This window comes from Heptranchias perlo, unplaced genomic scaffold, assembly GCF_035084215.1.
Source record: "Heptranchias perlo isolate sHepPer1 unplaced genomic scaffold, sHepPer1.hap1 HAP1_SCAFFOLD_257, whole genome shotgun sequence".
Taxonomy (NCBI): domain Eukaryota; kingdom Metazoa; phylum Chordata; class Chondrichthyes; order Hexanchiformes; family Hexanchidae; genus Heptranchias; species Heptranchias perlo.
The window spans coordinates 101236-119791 of NW_027139269.1; the positions used below are offsets into that span (position 1 = coordinate 101236).

Sequence of the window (18556 nt, forward strand, 5' to 3'; positions counted from 1 at the left end):
TCTCGCCAAAGCCTTGTATTAATCTCACCGCCTCGCTCTCTCCCCAAAGCCCTGTATTAATCTCACTGCCCTGCTCTCACCCCAAAGCCCTGTATTAATCCCACCGCCTCACTCTCTCCCCAAAGCCCTGTATTAATCTCACTGCCCTGCTCTCACCCCAAAGCCCTGTATTAATCCCACCGCCCCGCTCTCTCCCCAAAGCCCTGTATTAATCTCACTGCCCCGCTCTCTCCCCAAAGCCCTGTATTAATCTCACCGCCCTGCTCTCTCCCCAAAGCCCTGTATTAGTCTCACCGCCTCGCTCTCTCCCCAAAGCCCTGTATTAATCTCACCGCTTCGCTCTCTCCCCAAAGCCCTGTATTAATCTCACCGCCTCGCTCTCTCCCCAAAGCCCTGTATTAATCTCACCGCTTCGCTCTCTCCCCAAAGCCCTGTATTAATCTCACCGCCTCGCTCTCTCCCCAAAGCCCTGTATTCATCTCACCGCTTCGCTCTCTCCCCAAAGCCCTGTATTAATCCCACCGCCCCGCTCTCTCCCCAAAGCCCTGTATTAATCCCACCGCCCCGCTCTCTCCCCAAAGCCCTGTATTAATCTCACCGCCCCGCTCTCTCCCCAAAGCCCTGTATTAATCTCACCGCCCCGCTCTCTCCCCAAAGCCCTGTATTAATCTCACCGCCCCGCTCTCTCCCCAAAGCCCTGTATTAATCCCACCGCCTCGCTCTCTCCCCAAAGCCCTGTATTAATCTCACCGCCCCGCTCTCTCCCCAAAGCCCTGCATTAATCTCACCGCCTCGCTCTCTCCCCAAAGCCCTGTATTAATCTCACCGCCCCGCTCTCTCCCCAAAGCCCTGTATTAATCTCACCGCCCCGCTCTCTCCCCAAAGCCCTGTATTAATCTCACCGCCCCGCTCTCTCCCCAAAGCCCTGTATTAATCTCACCGCCCCGCTCTCTCTCCAAAGCCCTGCATTAATCTCACCGCCCCGCTCTCTCCGCAAATCCCTGTATTAATCTCACCACCCCGCTCTCTCCCCAAAGCCCTGTATTAATCTCACCGCCCTGCTCTCTCCCCAAAAGCCCTGTATTAATCTCACCGCCATGCTCTCTCCCCAAAGCCCTGTATTAATCTCACCGCCCTGCTCTCTCCCCAAAGCCCTGTATTAATCTCACCGCCCCGCTCTCTCCCCAAAGCCCTGTATTAATCCCACCGCCTCGCTCTCTCCCCAAAGCCCTGTATTAATCTCACAGCCCTGCTCTCTCCCCAAAGCCATGTATTAATCTCACCGCCCCGCTCTCTCCCCAAAACTCAATATTAATCTCACTGCCCCGCTCTCTCCCCAAAGCCCTGTGTTAATCTCACCGCCCCGCTCTCTCCCCAAAGCTCAATATTAATCTCACCGCCCCGCTCTCTCCCCAAAGCCCTGTATTAATCTCACCGCCCCGCTCTCTCCCCAAAGCCCTGTATTAATCTCACCGCCTCGCTCTCTCCCCAAAGCCCTGTATTAATCCCACCGCCTCGCTCTCTCCCCAAAGCCCTGTATTAATCCCACCGCCTCGCTCTCTCCCCAAAGCCCTGTATTAATCTCACCGCCTCGCTCTCTCCCCAAAGCCCTGTATTAATCTCACCGCCCCGCTCTCTCCCCAAAGCCCTGTATTAATCCCACCGCCTCGCTCTCTCCCCAAAGCCCTGTATGAATCCCACCGCCTCGCTCTCTCCCCAAAGCCCTGTATTAATCTCACCGCCTCGCTCTCTCCCCAAAGCCCTGTATTAATCTCACCGCCCCGCTCTCTCCCCAAAGCCCTGTATTAATCCCACCGCCTCGCTCTCTCCCCAAAGCCCTGTATTAATCTCACCGCCCCGCTCTCTCCCCAAAGCCCTGTATTAATCTCACCGCCTCGCTCTCCCCAAAGCCCTGTATTAATCCCACCGCCTCGCTCTCTCCCCAAAGCCCTGTATTCATCCCACCGCCCTGCTCTCTCCCCAAAGCCCTGTATTAATCTCACCGCCCTGCTCTCTCCCCAAAGCCCTGTATTAATCTCACCGCCTCGCTCTCTCCCCAAAGCCCTGTATTAATCTCACCGCCCTGCTCTCTCCCCAAAGCCCTGTATTAATCTCACCGCCTCGCTCTCTCCCCAAAGCCCTGTATTAATCTCACCGCCTCGCTCTCTCCCCAAAGCCCTGTATTAATCTCACCGCCCCGCTCTCTCCCCAAAGCCCTGTATTAATCTCACCGCCCTGCTCTCTCCCCAAAGCCCTGTATTAATCTCACCGCCTCGCTCTCTCCCCAAAGCCCTGTATTAATCTCACCGCCCTGCTCTCTCCCCAAAGCCCTGTATTAATCTCACCGCCCTGCTCTCTCCCCAAAGCCCTGTATTAATCTCACCGCCTCGCTCTCTCCCCAAAGCCCTGTATTCATCCCACCGCCTCGCTCTCTCCCCAAAGCCCTGTATTAATCCCACCGCCTCGCTCTCTCCCCAAAGCCCTGTATTAATCCCACCGCCTCGCTCTCTCCCCAAAGCCCTGTATTAATCTCACCGCCTCGCTCTCTCCCCAAAGCCCTGTATTAATCTCACCGCCCCGCTCTCTCCCCAAAGCCCTGTATTAATCCCACCGCCTCGCTCTCTCCCCAAAGCCCTGTATTAATCTCACAGCCCTGCTCTCTCCCCAAAGCCATGTATTAATCTCACCGCCCCGCTCTCTCCCCAAAACTCAATATTAATCTCACTGCCCCGCTCTCTCCCCAAAGCCCTGTGTTAATCTCACCGCCCCGCTCTCTCCCCAAAGCTCAATATTAATCTCACTGCCCCGCTCTCTCCCCAAAGCCCTGTATTAATCTCACCGCTCCGCTCTCTCCCCAAAGCCCTGTATTAATCCCACCGCCCTGCTCTCTCCCCAAAGCCCTGTATTAATCTCACCGCCTCGCTCTCTCCCCAAAGCCCTGTATTAATCTCACCGCCCCGCTCTCTCCCTAAAGCCCTGTATTAATCTCACCGCCCCGCTCTCTCCCTAAAGCCCTGTATTAATCTCACCGCCTCGCTCTCTCCCCAAAGCCCTGTATTAATCTCACCGCCCCGCTCTCTCCCCAAAGCCCTGTAATAATCTCACCGCCCCGCTCTCTCCCTAAAGCCCTGTATTAATCTCACCGCCCCGCTCTCTCCCCAAAGCCCTGTATTAATCTCACCGCCTCGCTCTCTCCCCAAAGCCCTGTATTAATCCCACCGCCCCGCTCTCTCCCCAAAGCCCTGTATTAATCCCACCGCCCCGCTCTCTCCCCAAAGCCCTGTATTAATCTCACCGCCCCGCTCTCTCCCCAAAGCCCTGTATTAATCTCACCGCCTCGCTCTCTCCCCAAAGCCCTGTATTAATCTCACCGCCCCGCTCTCTCCCGAAAGCCCTGTATTAATCTCACCGCCTCGCTCTCTCCCCAAAGCCCTGTATTAATCTCACTGCCCTGCTCTCACCCCAAAGCCCTGTATTAATCCCACCGCCTCGCTCTCTCCCCAAAGCCCTGTATTAATCTCACTGCCCTGCTCTCACCCCAAAGCCCTGTATTAATCCCACCGCCCCGCTCTCTCCCCAAAGCCCTGTATTAATCTCACTGCCCTGCTCTCTCCCCAAAGCCCTGTATTAATCTCACTGCCCCGCTCTCTCCCCAAAGCCCTGTATTAATCTCACCGCCCTGCTCTCTCCCCAAAGCCCTGTATTAGTCTCACCGCCTCGCTCTCTCCCCAAAGCCCTGTATTAATCTCACCGCTTCGCTCTCTCCCCAAAGCCCTGTATTAATCTCACCGCCTCGCTCTCTCCCCAAAGCCCTGTATTAATCTCACCGCTTCGCTCTCTCCCCAAAGCCCTGTATTAATCTCACCGCCTCGCTCTCTCCCCAAAGCCCTGTATTCATCTCACCGCTTCGCTCTCTCCCCAAAGCCCTGTATTAATCCCACCGCCCCGCTCTCTCCCCAAAGCCCTGTATTAATCCCACCGCCCCGCTCTCTCCCCAAAGCCCTGTATTAATCCCACCGCCTCGCTCTCTCCCCAAAGCCCTGTATTAATCTCACCGCCCCGCTCTCTCCCCAAAGCCCTGCATTAATCTCACCGCCTCGCTCTCTCCCCAAAGCCCTGTATTAATCTCACCGCCCCGCTCTCTCCCCAAAGCCCTGTATTAATCTCACCGCCCTGCTCTCTCCCCAAAGCCCTGTATTAATCTCACCGCCCCGCTCTCTCTCCAAAGCCCTGTATTAATCTCACCGCCCCGCTCTCTCCCCAAAGCCCTGTATTAATCTCACCGCCCCGCTCTCTCCGCAAATCCCTGTATTAATCTCACCGCCCCGCTCTCTCCCCAAAGCCCTGTATTAATCTCACCGCCCTGCTCTCTCCCCAAAAGCCCTGTATTAATCTCACCGCCATGCTCTCTCCCCAAAGCCCTGTATTAATCTCACCGCCCTGCTCTCTCCCCAAAAGCCCTGTATTAATCTCACCGCCCTGCTCTCTCCCCAAAGCACTGTATTAATCTCACCGCCCTGCTCTCTCCCCAAAGCCCTGTATTAATCTCACCGCCTCGCTCTCTCCCCAAAGCCCTGTATTAATCTCACCGCCCCGCTCTCTCCCCAAAGCCCTGTATTCATCCCACCGCCTCGCTCTCTCCCCAAAGCCCTGTATTAATCTCACCGCCCCGCTCTCTCCCCAAAGCCCTGTATTAATCTCACCGCCCCGCTCTCTCCCCAAAGCTCTGTATTAATCTCACCGCCTCGCTCTCTCCCCAAAGCCCTGTATTAATCCCACCGCCTCGCTCTCTCCCCAAAGCCCTGTATTAATCCCACCGCCTCGCTCTCTCCCCAAAGCCCTGTATTAATCTCACCGCCTCGCTCTCTCCCCAAAGCCCTGTATTAATCTCACCGCCCCGCTCTCTCCCCAAAGCCCTGTATTAATCCCACCGCCTCGCTCTCTCCCCAAAGCCCTGTATTAATCCCACCGCCTCGCTCTCTCCCCAAAGCCCTGTATTAATCTCACCGCCTCGCTCTCTCCCCAAAGCCCTGTATTAATCTCACCGCCCCGCTCTCTCCCCAAAGCCCTGTATTAATCCCACCGCCTCGCTCTCTCCCCAAAGCCCTGTATTAATCTCAACGCCCCGCTCTCTCCCCAAAGCCCTGCATTAATCTCACCGCCTCGCTCTCCCCAAAGCCCTGTATTAATCCCACCGCCCTGCTCTCTCCCCAAAGCCCTGTATTAATCTCACCGCCCTGCTCTCTCCCCAAAGCCCTGTATTAATCTCACCGCCCTGCTCTCTCCCCAAAGCCCTGTATTAATCTCACCGCCTCGCTCTCTCCCCAAAGCCCTGTATTAATCTCACCGCCCTGCTCTCTCCCCAAAGCCCTGTATTAATCTCACCGCCTCGCTCTCTCCCCAAAGCCCTGTATTAATCTCACCGCCCCGCTCTCTCCCCAAAGCCCTGTGTTAATCTCACCGCCTCGCTCTCTCCCCAAAGCCCTGTATTAATCTCACCGCCTCGCTCTCTCCCCAAAGCCCTGTATTAATCCCACCGCCTCGCTCTCTCCCCAAAGCCCTGTATTAATCTCACCGCCTCGCTCTCTCCCCAAAGCCCTGTATTAATCTCACCGCCCCGCTCTCTCCCCAAAGCCCTGTATTAATCCCACCGCCTCGCTCTCTCCCCAAAGCCCTGTATTAATCTCACCGCCCCGCTCTCTCCCCAAAGCTCAATATTAATCTCACTGCCCCGCTCTCTCCCCAAAGCCCTGTGTTAATCTCACCGCCCCGCTCTCTCCCCAAAGCTCAATATTAATCTCACTGCCCCGCTCTCTCCCCAAAGCCCTGTATTAATCTCACCGCTCCGCTCTCTCCCCAAAGCCCTGTATTAATCCCACCGCCCTGCTCTCTCCCCAAAGCCCTGTATTAATCTCACCGCCTCGCTCTCTCCCCAAAGCCCTGTATTAATCTCACCGCACCGCTCTCTCCCTAAAGCCCTGTATTAATCTCACCGCCTCGCTCTCTCGCCAAAGCCCTGTATTAATCTCACCGCCTCGCTCTCTCCCCAAAGCCCTGTATTAATCTCACCGCCTCGCTCTCTCCCCAAAGCCCTGTATTAATCTCACTGCCCTGCTCTCACCCCAAAGCCCTGTATTAATCTCACTGCCCCGCTCTCTCCCTAAAGCCCTGTATTAATCTCACCGCCTCGCTCTCTCCCCAAAGCCCTGTATTAATCTCACCGCTTCGCTCTCTCCCCAAAGCCCTGTATTAATCTCACCGCCTCGCTCTCTCCCCAAAGCCCTGTATTAATCTCACCGCCTCGCTCTCTCCCCAAAGCCCTGTATTAATCTCACCGCTTCGCTCTCTCCCCAAAGCCCTGTATTAATCTCACCGCCTCGCTCTCTCCCCAAAGCCCTGTATTAATCTCACCGCTTCGCTCTCTCCCCAAAGCCCTGTATTAATCTCACCGCCCCGCTCTCTCCCGAAAGCCCTGTATTGATCTCACCGCCCCGCTCTCTCCACAAAGCCCTGTTTTAATCTCACCTCCTCGCTCTCTACCCAAAGCTCAATATTAATCTCACCGCCTCGCTCTCTCCCCAAAGCCCTGTATTAATCCCACCGCGCCGCTCTCTCCCCAAAGCCCTGTATCAATCTCACCGCCCCGCTCTCTCCCCAAAGCTCAGTATTAATCTCACCTCTTCGCTCTCTCCCCAAAGCCCTGTATTAATCCCACCGCCTCGCTCTCTCCCCAAAGCCCTGTATTAATCTCACCGCCCCGCTCTCTCCCCAAAGCTCAGTATTAATCTCACCGCCCCGCTCTCTCCCCAAAGCCCTGTATTAATCTCACCGCTTCGCTCTCTCCCCAAAGCCCTGTATTAATCTCACCGCCCTGCTCTCTCCCCAAAGCCCTGTATTAATCTCACCGCCCTGCTCTCTCCCCAAAGCCCTGTATTAATCTCACCGCCTCGCTCTCTCCCCAAAGCCCCGTATTAATCTCACCGCCCCGCTCTCTCCCCAAAGCTCAGTATTAATCTCACCGCTTCGCTCTCTCCCCAAAGCCCTGTCTTAATCTCACCGCCCCGCTCTCTCCCCAAAGCCCTGTCTTAATCTCACTGCCCTGCTCTCTCCCCAAAGCCCTGTATTAATCTCACCGCTTCGCTCTCTCCCCAAAGCCCTGTATTAATCTCACCGCCCCGCTCTCTCTCCAAAGCCCTGCATTAATCTCACCGCCCCGCTCTCTCCGCAAATCCCTGTATTAATCTCACCACCCCGCTCTCTCCCCAAAGCCCTGTATTAATCTCACCGCCCTGCTCTCTCCCCAAAAGCCCTGTATTAATCTCACCGCCATGCTCTCTCCCCAAAGCCCTGTATTAATCTCACCGCCCTGCTCTCTCCCCAAAGCCCTGTATTAATCTCACCGCCCCGCTCTCTCCCCAAAGCCCTGTATTAATCCCACCGCCTCGCTCTCTCCCCAAAGCCCTGTATTAATCTCACAGCCCTGCTCTCTCCCCAAAGCCATGTATTAATCTCACCGCCCCGCTCTCTCCCCAAAACTCAATATTAATCTCACTGCCCCGCTCTCTCCCCAAAGCCCTGTGTTAATCTCACCGCCCCGCTCTCTCCCCAAAGCTCAATATTAATCTCACCGCCCCGCTCTCTCCCCAAAGCCCTGTATTAATCTCACCGCCCCGCTCTCTCCCCAAAGCCCTGTATTAATCTCACCGCCTCGCTCTCTCCCCAAAGCCCTGTATTAATCCCACCGCCTCGCTCTCTCCCCAAAGCCCTGTATTAATCCCACCGCCTCGCTCTCTCCCCAAAGCCCTGTATTAATCTCACCGCCTCGCTCTCTCCCCAAAGCCCTGTATTAATCTCACCGCCCCGCTCTCTCCCCAAAGCCCTGTATTAATCCCACCGCCTCGCTCTCTCCCCAAAGCCCTGTATGAATCCCACCGCCTCGCTCTCTCCCCAAAGCCCTGTATTAATCTCACCGCCTCGCTCTCTCCCCAAAGCCCTGTATTAATCTCACCGCCCCGCTCTCTCCCCAAAGCCCTGTATTAATCCCACCGCCTCGCTCTCTCCCCAAAGCCCTGTATTAATCTCACCGCCCCGCTCTCTCCCCAAAGCCCTGTATTAATCTCACCGCCTCGCTCTCCCCAAAGCCCTGTATTAATCCCACCGCCTCGCTCTCTCCCCAAAGCCCTGTATTCATCCCACCGCCCTGCTCTCTCCCCAAAGCCCTGTATTAATCTCACCGCCCTGCTCTCTCCCCAAAGCCCTGTATTAATCTCACCGCCTCGCTCTCTCCCCAAAGCCCTGTATTAATCTCACCGCCCTGCTCTCTCCCCAAAGCCCTGTATTAATCTCACCGCCTCGCTCTCTCCCCAAAGCCCTGTATTAATCTCACCGCCTCGCTCTCTCCCCAAAGCCCTGTATTAATCTCACCGCCCCGCTCTCTCCCCAAAGCCCTGTATTAATCTCACCGCCCTGCTCTCTCCCCAAAGCCCTGTATTAATCTCACCGCCTCGCTCTCTCCCCAAAGCCCTGTATTAATCTCACCGCCCTGCTCTCTCCCCAAAGCCCTGTATTAATCTCACCGCCCTGCTCTCTCCCCAAAGCCCTGTATTAATCTCACCGCCTCGCTCTCTCCCCAAAGCCCTGTATTCATCCCACCGCCTCGCTCTCTCCCCAAAGCCCTGTATTAATCCCACCGCCTCGCTCTCTCCCCAAAGCCCTGTATTAATCCCACCGCCTCGCTCTCTCCCCAAAGCCCTGTATTAATCTCACCGCCTCGCTCTCTCCCCAAAGCCCTGTATTAATCTCACCGCCCCGCTCTCTCCCCAAAGCCCTGTATTAATCCCACCGCCTCGCTCTCTCCCCAAAGCCCTGTATTAATCTCACAGCCCTGCTCTCTCCCCAAAGCCATGTATTAATCTCACCGCCCCGCTCTCTCCCCAAAACTCAATATTAATCTCACTGCCCCGCTCTCTCCCCAAAGCCCTGTGTTAATCTCACCGCCCCGCTCTCTCCCCAAAGCTCAATATTAATCTCACTGCCCCGCTCTCTCCCCAAAGCCCTGTATTAATCTCACCGCTCCGCTCTCTCCCCAAAGCCCTGTATTAATCCCACCGCCCTGCTCTCTCCCCAAAGCCCTGTATTAATCTCACCGCCTCGCTCTCTCCCCAAAGCCCTGTATTAATCTCACCGCCCCGCTCTCTCCCTAAAGCCCTGTATTAATCTCACCGCCCCGCTCTCTCCCTAAAGCCCTGTATTAATCTCACCGCCTCGCTCTCTCCCCAAAGCCCTGTATTAATCTCACCGCCCCGCTCTCTCCCCAAAGCCCTGTAATAATCTCACCGCCCCGCTCTCTCCCTAAAGCCCTGTATTAATCTCACCGCCCCGCTCTCTCCCCAAAGCCCTGTATTAATCTCACCGCCTCGCTCTCTCCCCAAAGCCCTGTATTAATCCCACCGCCCCGCTCTCTCCCCAAAGCCCTGTATTAATCCCACCGCCCCGCTCTCTCCCCAAAGCCCTGTATTAATCTCACCGCCCCGCTCTCTCCCCAAAGCCCTGTATTAATCTCACCGCCTCGCTCTCTCCCCAAAGCCCTGTATTAATCTCACCGCCCCGCTCTCTCCCGAAAGCCCTGTATTAATCTCACCGCCTCGCTCTCTCCCCAAAGCCCTGTATTAATCTCACTGCCCTGCTCTCACCCCAAAGCCCTGTATTAATCCCACCGCCTCGCTCTCTCCCCAAAGCCCTGTATTAATCTCACTGCCCTGCTCTCACCCCAAAGCCCTGTATTAATCCCACCGCCCCGCTCTCTCCCCAAAGCCCTGTATTAATCTCACTGCCCTGCTCTCTCCCCAAAGCCCTGTATTAATCTCACTGCCCCGCTCTCTCCCCAAAGCCCTGTATTAATCTCACCGCCCTGCTCTCTCCCCAAAGCCCTGTATTAGTCTCACCGCCTCGCTCTCTCCCCAAAGCCCTGTATTAATCTCACCGCTTCGCTCTCTCCCCAAAGCCCTGTATTAATCTCACCGCCTCGCTCTCTCCCCAAAGCCCTGTATTAATCTCACCGCTTCGCTCTCTCCCCAAAGCCCTGTATTAATCTCACCGCCTCGCTCTCTCCCCAAAGCCCTGTATTCATCTCACCGCTTCGCTCTCTCCCCAAAGCCCTGTATTAATCCCACCGCCCCGCTCTCTCCCCAAAGCCCTGTATTAATCCCACCGCCCCGCTCTCTCCCCAAAGCCCTGTATTAATCCCACCGCCTCGCTCTCTCCCCAAAGCCCTGTATTAATCTCACCGCCCCGCTCTCTCCCCAAAGCCCTGCATTAATCTCACCGCCTCGCTCTCTCCCCAAAGCCCTGTATTAATCTCACCGCCCCGCTCTCTCCCCAAAGCCCTGTATTAATCTCACCGCCCTGCTCTCTCCCCAAAGCCCTGTATTAATCTCACCGCCCCGCTCTCTCTCCAAAGCCCTGTATTAATCTCACCGCCCCGCTCTCTCCCCAAAGCCCTGTATTAATCTCACCGCCCCGCTCTCTCCGCAAATCCCTGTATTAATCTCACCGCCCCGCTCTCTCCCCAAAGCCCTGTATTAATCTCACCGCCCTGCTCTCTCCCCAAAAGCCCTGTATTAATCTCACCGCCATGCTCTCTCCCCAAAGCCCTGTATTAATCTCACCGCCCTGCTCTCTCCCCAAAAGCCCTGTATTAATCTCACCGCCCTGCTCTCTCCCCAAAGCACTGTATTAATCTCACCGCCCTGCTCTCTCCCCAAAGCCCTGTATTAATCTCACCGCCTCGCTCTCTCCCCAAAGCCCTGTATTAATCTCACCGCCCCGCTCTCTCCCCAAAGCCCTGTATTCATCCCACCGCCTCGCTCTCTCCCCAAAGCCCTGTATTAATCTCACCGCCCCGCTCTCTCCCCAAAGCCCTGTATTAATCTCACCGCCCCGCTCTCTCCCCAAAGCTCTGTATTAATCTCACCGCCTCGCTCTCTCCCCAAAGCCCTGTATTAATCCCACCGCCTCGCTCTCTCCCCAAAGCCCTGTATTAATCCCACCGCCTCGCTCTCTCCCCAAAGCCCTGTATTAATCTCACCGCCTCGCTCTCTCCCCAAAGCCCTGTATTAATCTCACCGCCCCGCTCTCTCCCCAAAGCCCTGTATTAATCCCACCGCCTCGCTCTCTCCCCAAAGCCCTGTATTAATCCCACCGCCTCGCTCTCTCCCCAAAGCCCTGTATTAATCTCACCGCCTCGCTCTCTCCCCAAAGCCCTGTATTAATCTCACCGCCCCGCTCTCTCCCCAAAGCCCTGTATTAATCCCACCGCCTCGCTCTCTCCCCAAAGCCCTGTATTAATCTCAACGCCCCGCTCTCTCCCCAAAGCCCTGCATTAATCTCACCGCCTCGCTCTCCCCAAAGCCCTGTATTAATCCCACCGCCCTGCTCTCTCCCCAAAGCCCTGTATTAATCTCACCGCCCTGCTCTCTCCCCAAAGCCCTGTATTAATCTCACCGCCCTGCTCTCTCCCCAAAGCCCTGTATTAATCTCACCGCCTCGCTCTCTCCCCAAAGCCCTGTATTAATCTCACCGCCCTGCTCTCTCCCCAAAGCCCTGTATTAATCTCACCGCCTCGCTCTCTCCCCAAAGCCCTGTATTAATCTCACCGCCCCGCTCTCTCCCCAAAGCCCTGTATTCATCCCACCGCCTCGCTCTCTCCCCAAAGCCCTGTATTAATCTCACCGCCCCGCTCTCTCCCCAAAGCCCTGTATTAATCTCACCGCCCTGCTCACTCCCCAAAGCCCTGTGTTAATCTCACCGCCTCGCTCTCTCCCCAAAGCCCTGTATTAATCTCACCGCCTCGCTCTCTCCCCAAAGCCCTGTATTAATCCCACCGCCTCGCTCTCTCCCCAAAGCCCTGTATTAATCTCACCGCCTCGCTCTCTCCCCAAAGCCCTGTATTAATCTCACCGCCCCGCTCTCTCCCCAAAGCCCTGTATTAATCCCACCGCCTCGCTCTCTCCCCAAAGCCCTGTATTAATCTCACAGCCCTGCTCTCTCCCCAAAGCCATGTATTAATCTCACCGCCCCGCTCTCTCCCCAAAGCTCAATATTAATCTCACTGCCCCGCTCTCTCCCCAAAGCCCTGTGTTAATCTCACCGCCCCGCTCTCTCCCCAAAGCTCAATATTAATCTCACTGCCCCGCTCTCTCCCCAAAGCCCTGTATTAATCTCACCGCTCCGCTCTCTCCCCAAAGCCCTGTATTAATCCCACCGCCCTGCTCTCTCCCCAAAGCCCTGTATTAATCTCACCGCCTCGCTCTCTCCCCAAAGCCCTGTATTAATCTCACCGCACCGCTCTCTCCCTAAAGCCCTGTATTAATCTCACCGCCTCGCTCTCTCGCCAAAGCCCTGTATTAATCTCACCGCCTCGCTCTCTCCCCAAAGCCCTGTATTAATCTCACCGCCTCGCTCTCTCCCCAAAGCCCTGTATTAATCTCACTGCCCTGCTCTCACCCCAAAGCCCTGTATTAATCTCACTGCCCCGCTCTCTCCCTAAAGCCCTGTATTAATCTCACCGCCTCGCTCTCTCCCCAAAGCCCTGTATTAATCTCACCGCTTCGCTCTCTCCCCAAAGCCCTGTATTAATCTCACCGCCTCGCTCTCTCCCCAAAGCCCTGTATTAATCTCACCGCCTCGCTCTCTCCCCAAAGCCCTGTATTAATCTCACCGCTTCGCTCTCTCCCCAAAGCCCTGTATTAATCTCACCGCCTCGCTCTCTCCCCAAAGCCCTGTATTAATCTCACCGCTTCGCTCTCTCCCCAAAGCCCTGTATTAATCTCACCGCCCCGCTCTCTCCCGAAAGCCCTGTATTGATCTCACCGCCCCGCTCTCTCCACAAAGCCCTGTTTTAATCTCACCTCCTCGCTCTCTACCCAAAGCTCAATATTAATCTCACCGCCTCGCTCTCTCCCCAAAGCCCTGTATTAATCCCACCGCCCCGCTCTCTCCCCAAAGCCCTGTATTAATCTCACCGCCGCTCTCTCCCCAAAGCCCTGTATCAATCTCACCGCCCCGCTCTCTCCCCAAAGCTCAGTATTAATCTCACCTCTTCGCTCTCTCCCCAAAGCCCTGTATTAATCCCACCGCCTCGCTCTCTCCCCAAAGCCCTGTATTAATCTCACCGCCCCGCTCTCTCCCCAAAGCTCAGTATTAATCTCACCGCCCCGCTCTCTCCCCAAAGCCCTGTATTAATCTCACCGCTTCGCTCTCTCCCCAAAGCCCTGTATTAATCTCACCGCCCTGCTCTCTCCCCAAAGCCCTGTATTAATCTCACCGCCCTGCTCTCTCCCCAAAGCCCTGTATTAATCTCACCGCCTCGCTCTCTCCCCAAAGCCCCGTATTAATCTCACCGCCCCGCTCTCTCCCCAAAGCTCAGTATTAATCTCACCGCTTCGCTCTCTCCCCAAAGCCCTGTCTTAATCTCACCGCCCCGCTCTCTCCCCAAAGCCCTGTCTTAATCTCACTGCCCTGCTCTCTCCCCAAAGCCCTGTATTAATCTCACCGCTTCGCTCTCTCCCCAAAGCCCTGTATTAATCTCACCGCCCCGCTCTCTCCCCAAAGCCCTGTATTAATCTCACCGCCCGGCTCTCTCCCCAAAGCCCTGTATTAATCTCACCGCCTCGCTCTCTCCCCAAAGCCCTGTATTAATCTCACCGCCCCGCTCTCTCCCCAAAGCCCTGTACTAATCTCACCGCTTCGCTCTCTCCCCAAAGCCCTGTATTAATCTCACCGCCCCGCTCTCTCCCCAAACCCCTGTATCAATGTCACCGCCCCGCTCGCTCCCCAAAGCCCTGTATTAATCTCACCGCCCCGCTCTCTCCGCAAAGCCCTGTATTAATCCCACCGCCCCGCTCTCTCCCCAAAGCTCTGTATTAATCTCACCGCCCCGCTCTCTCCCCAAAGCCCTGTATTAATCTCACCGCCCAGCTCTCTCCCCAAAGCCCTGTATTAATCTCACCGCCCAGCTCTCTCCCCAAAGCCCTGTATTAATCTCACCGCCCCGCTCTCTCCCCAAAGCCCTGTATTAATCTCACCGCCCCGCTCTTTCCCCAAAGCCCTGTATTAATCTCACTGCCCAGCTCTCTCCCCAAAGCCCTGTATTAATCCCACCGCCCCGCTCTCTCCCCAAAGCCCTGTATTAATCTCTCCGCCCCGCTCTCTCCCCAAAGCCCTGTATTAACCTCACCGCCCCGCTCTCTCCCCAAAGCCCTGTATTAATCCCACCGCCCCGCTCTCTCCCCAAAGCCCTGTATTAATCTCTCCGCCCCGCTCTCTCCCCAAAGCCCTGTATTAACCTCACCGCCTCGCTCTCTTCCCAAAGCCCTGTATTAATCCCACCGCCCCGCTCTCTCCCCAAAGCCCTGTATTAATCCCACCGCCTCGCTCTCTCCCCAAAGCCCTGTATTAATCCCACCGCCCCGCTCTCTCCCCAAAGCCCTGTATTAATCCCACCGCCTCGCTCTCTCCCCAAAGCCCTGTATTAATCTCACCGCCCTGCTCTCTCCCCAAAGCCCTGTATTAATCTCACCGCCCTGCTCTCTCCCCAAAGCCCTGTATTAATCTCACCGCCCCGCTCTCTCCCCAAAGCCCTGTATTAATCTCACTGCCCTGCTCTCTCCCCAAAGCCCTGTATTAATCTCACCGCCCCGCTCTCTCCCCAAAGCCCTGTATTAATCCCACCGCCTCGCTCTCTCCCCAAAGCCCTGTATTAATCTCACGGCCCCGCTCTCTCCCCAAAGCTCAATATTAATCTCACTGCCCCGCTCTCTCCCCAAAGCTCAATATTAATCTCACTGCCCTGCTCTCTCCCCAAAGCCCTGTATTAATCTCACCGCCTCGCTCTCTCCCCAAAGCCCTGTATTAATCCCACCGCCCTGCTCTCTCCCCAAAGCCCTGTATTAATCTCACCGCCCCGCTCTCTACCCAAAGCCCTGTATTAATCCCACCGCCATGCTCTCCCCCAAAGCTCAGGATTAATCTCACCGCCCTGCTCTCTCCCCAAAGCCCTGTATTAATCTCACCGCCCTGCTCTCTCCCCAAAGCCCTGTATTAATCTCACCGCCCCGCTCTCTCCCCAGAGCCCTGTATTAATCTCACCGCCCTGCTCTCTCCCCGAAGCCCTGTATTAGTCTCACCGCCTCGCTCTCTCCCCAAAGCCCTGTATTAATCTCACCGCCCCGCTCTCTCCCCAAAGCCCTGTATTAATCTCACCGCCTCGCTCTCTCCCCAAAGCCCTGTATTAATCCCACCGCCTCGCTCTCTCCCCAAAGCCCTGTATTAATCTCACCGCCCCGCTCTCTCCCCAAAGCCCTGTATTAATCCCACCGCCTCGCTCTCTCCCCAAAGCCCTGCATTAATCTCACCGCCTCGCTCTCTCCCCAAAGCCCTGTATTAATCTCACCGCCCCGCTCTCTCCCCAAAGCCCTGTATTAATCTCACCGCCCCGCTCTCTCCCCAAAGCCCTGGATTAATCCCACCGCCTCGCTCTCTCCCCAAAGCCCTGTATTAATCCCACCGCCTCGCTCTCTCCCCAAAGCCCTGTATTAATCTCACCGCCTCGCTCTCTCCCCAAAGCCCTGTATTAATCTCACCGCCTCGCTCTCTCCCCAAAGCCCTGTATTAATCTCACCGCCCTGCTCTCTCCCCAAAGCCCTGTATTAATCTCACCGCCTCGCTCTCTCCCCCAAGCCCTGTATTAATCTCACCGCCCTGCTCTCTCCCCAAAGCCCTGTATTAATCTCACCGCCTCGCTCTCTCCCCAAAGCCCTGTATTAATCTCACCGCCTCGCTCTCTCCCCAAAGCCCTGTATTAATCTCACCGCCCCGCTCTCTCCCCCCAAAGCTCAGTATTAATCTCACCGCCCTGCTCTCTCCCCAAAGCCCTGTATTAATCTCACCGCCCTGCTCTCTCCCCAAAGCCCTGTATTAATCTCACCGCCCCGCTCTCCCCAAAGCCCTGTATTAATCTCACCGCCTCGCTCTCACCCCAAAGCCCTGTATTAATCTCACCGCCATGCTCTCTCCCCAAAGCCCGGTATTAATCTCACCGCCTCGCTCTCTCCCCAAAGCCCTGTATTAATCCCACCGCCTCGCTCTCTCCCCAAAGCCCTGTATTAATCTCACCGCCTCGCTCTCTCCCCAAAGCCCTGTATTAATCTCACCGCCTCGCTCTCTCCCCAAAGCCCTGTATTAATCTCACCGCCCTGCTCTCTCCCCAAAGCCCTGTATTAATCTCACCGCCTCGCTCTCTCCCCCAAGCCCTTTATATCTCACCGCCCTGCTCTCTCCCCAAAGCCCTGTATTAATCTCACCGCCTCGCTCTCTCCCCAAAGCCCTGTATTAATCTCACTGCCCCGCTCTCTCCCCAAAGCCCTGTATTAATCCCACCGCCCCCGCTCTCTCCCCAAAGCCCTGTATTAATCTCACCGCCTCGCTCTCTCCCCAAAGCCCTGTGTTAATCCCACCGCCCCGCTGTCCATGTGAGCTGTGATGTGTTGCCTTTCCCCTGACCTGCCCCGTTGGTCTGTTGCAGGTCACGGATGGACTACATGGGCTCTCCCTCGCGTCAGGTTTACTCCTCGCAGCAGGCACAGATGCTGTCAGTGAATGTGGGGCAGGGGCAGTGTGGGGGAGAGAGGCCGGGCAGTGTGAGGATGGAAGCCTCTGCCTCAGTGGAGCACGAAGCTCTGAGCACGGCCTTCAGGTCAGTGCCTTTGGCTGAGGAGGAGGACTGCAACAGCAAGGAGTGGGTCATCATCGACAAGACTGAACTCAAGGACTTCCAGCCAGGGGTCGAGGCCAGCTCATCAGGGACAACAGAGGAGGAGCCCGAGGAGCTGAGACCTCTGGAGGGGGCAGAGGCAGCAGTCAGGCCCAAGGCCCAGGACGGGAGGGCGAGGGGCCCCCTGACGACGAGTGACCAGGATCGGAAGGCAGGGCACTGCCCCTCGGTCTCCGAGAGTCGGAGGGATCCACGGGCAGCGAGCCCCAGCCGCTCACCATTGCACCACTCACAGCCCGCTCCCCGCACCAGGAGACGTGAGTCGGATCTCTCGGCCTCCGAGCCACAGGTAAGCTGCAGAAACACCGAGCGTCAGTGGAGTCACCTCGGGGTCAGAACAGGGCTGGGTCAGGGGGGTGCAGACTGAACCCCAGGGACAGCCCCTCTCCCCTCTCTGTTTGCCCCCCCTCTCTCTCTCTCTCTCTCTCTCTCGGCCCCCCCCCCTCTCTCTCTCTCTCTCGGCCCCCTCCCCCCTCTCTCTCTCTCGGCCCCCCCCCTCTCTCTCTCTCTCTCTCTCTCTGTCCCTCTCTCTCTCTCTCTCTCTCTCTCTCTCGCCCCCCCCCCCCTCTCTCTCTCTCGGCCCCCCCCCCTCTCTCTCTCTCGGCCCCCCCCCCTCTCTCTCTCTCGGCCCCCCCCCTCTCTCTCTCTCGGCCCCCCCCCCCCTCTCTCTCTCTCGGCCCCCCCCCCTCTCTCTCTCTCGGCCCCCCCCCCTCTCTCTCTCTCGGCCCCCCCCCTCTCTCTCTCTCGCCCCCCCCCCTCTCTCTCTCTCGGCCCCCCCCCTCTCTCTCTCTCGCCCCCCCCCCCCTCTCTCTCTCTCGCCCCCCCCCCCCTCTCTCTCTCTCGGCCCCCCCCCCTCTCTCTCTCGGCCCCCCCCCTCCCTCTCTCTCGGCCCACCCCCCTCTCTCTCTCTCGGCCCCCCCCCTCCCTCTCTCTCGGCCCACCCCCCTCTCTCTCTCTCGGCCCCCCCCCCCTCTCTCTCTCTCGGCCCCCCCCCTCTCTCTCTCTCGCCCCCCCCCCCCCTCTCTCTCTCTCGCCCCCCCCCCCCCTCTCTCTCTCTCGGCCCCCCCCCCTCTCTCTCTCGGCCCCCCCCCTCCCTCTCTCTCGGCCCACCCCCCTCTCTCTCTCTCGGCCCCCCCCCCCTCTCTCTCTCGGCCCCCTCTCTCTCTCTCTCTCTCTCTCGCCCCCCCCCCCTCTCTCTCTCTCTCGGGCCCCCCCCCTCTCTCTCTCTCGGCCCCCCCCCCTCTCTCTCTCTCGGCCCCCCCCCCTCTCTCTCTCTCGCCCCCCCCCCTCTCTCTCTCTCTCTCTCGGCCCCCCCTCTCTCTCTCTCTCTCTCTCGCCCCCCCCCCTCTCTCTCCTCTCGGGCCCCCCCCCCTCTCTCTCTCTCGGCCCCCCCCCCCTCTCTCTCTCGGCCCCCCCCCTCTCTCTCTCTCGGCCCCCCCCTCTCTCTCTCTCGGCCCCCCCCCCTCTCTCTCTCTCTCTCTCTCGCCCCCCCCCCCTCTCTCTCTCGGCCCCCCCCCCTCTCTCTCTCTCGGCCCCCCCCCTCTCTCTCTCTCGGCCCCCCCCCCTCTCTCTCTCTCGCCCCCCCCCCCCCCCCTCTCTCTCTCGCCCCCCCCCCCTCTCTCTCTCGGCCCCCCCCCCTCTCTCTCTCTCGGCCCCCCCCCCCTCTCTCTCTCGGCCCCCCCCCCCCTCTCTCTCTCTCTCTCTCGGCCCCCCCCTCTCTCTCTC

General features: G+C 57.7%; 1 protein-coding gene across 1 annotated transcript in view; it reads left to right on the forward strand.

Annotated features, from left to right (window-relative positions):
• LOC137310520 (tau-tubulin kinase 1-like) overlaps positions 1–18556 on the forward strand; it is a gene marked incomplete at its 5' end in the record, with an annotated part of 115442 nt that overhangs the window by 91383 nt on the left and 5503 nt on the right. The window contains one exon of the mRNA XM_067978290.1: positions 16583–17120. Within this exon, the coding sequence (XP_067834391.1) occupies positions 16583–17120 (538 nt within the window). The remainder of the gene's footprint in view (positions 1–16582; positions 17121–18556) is intronic.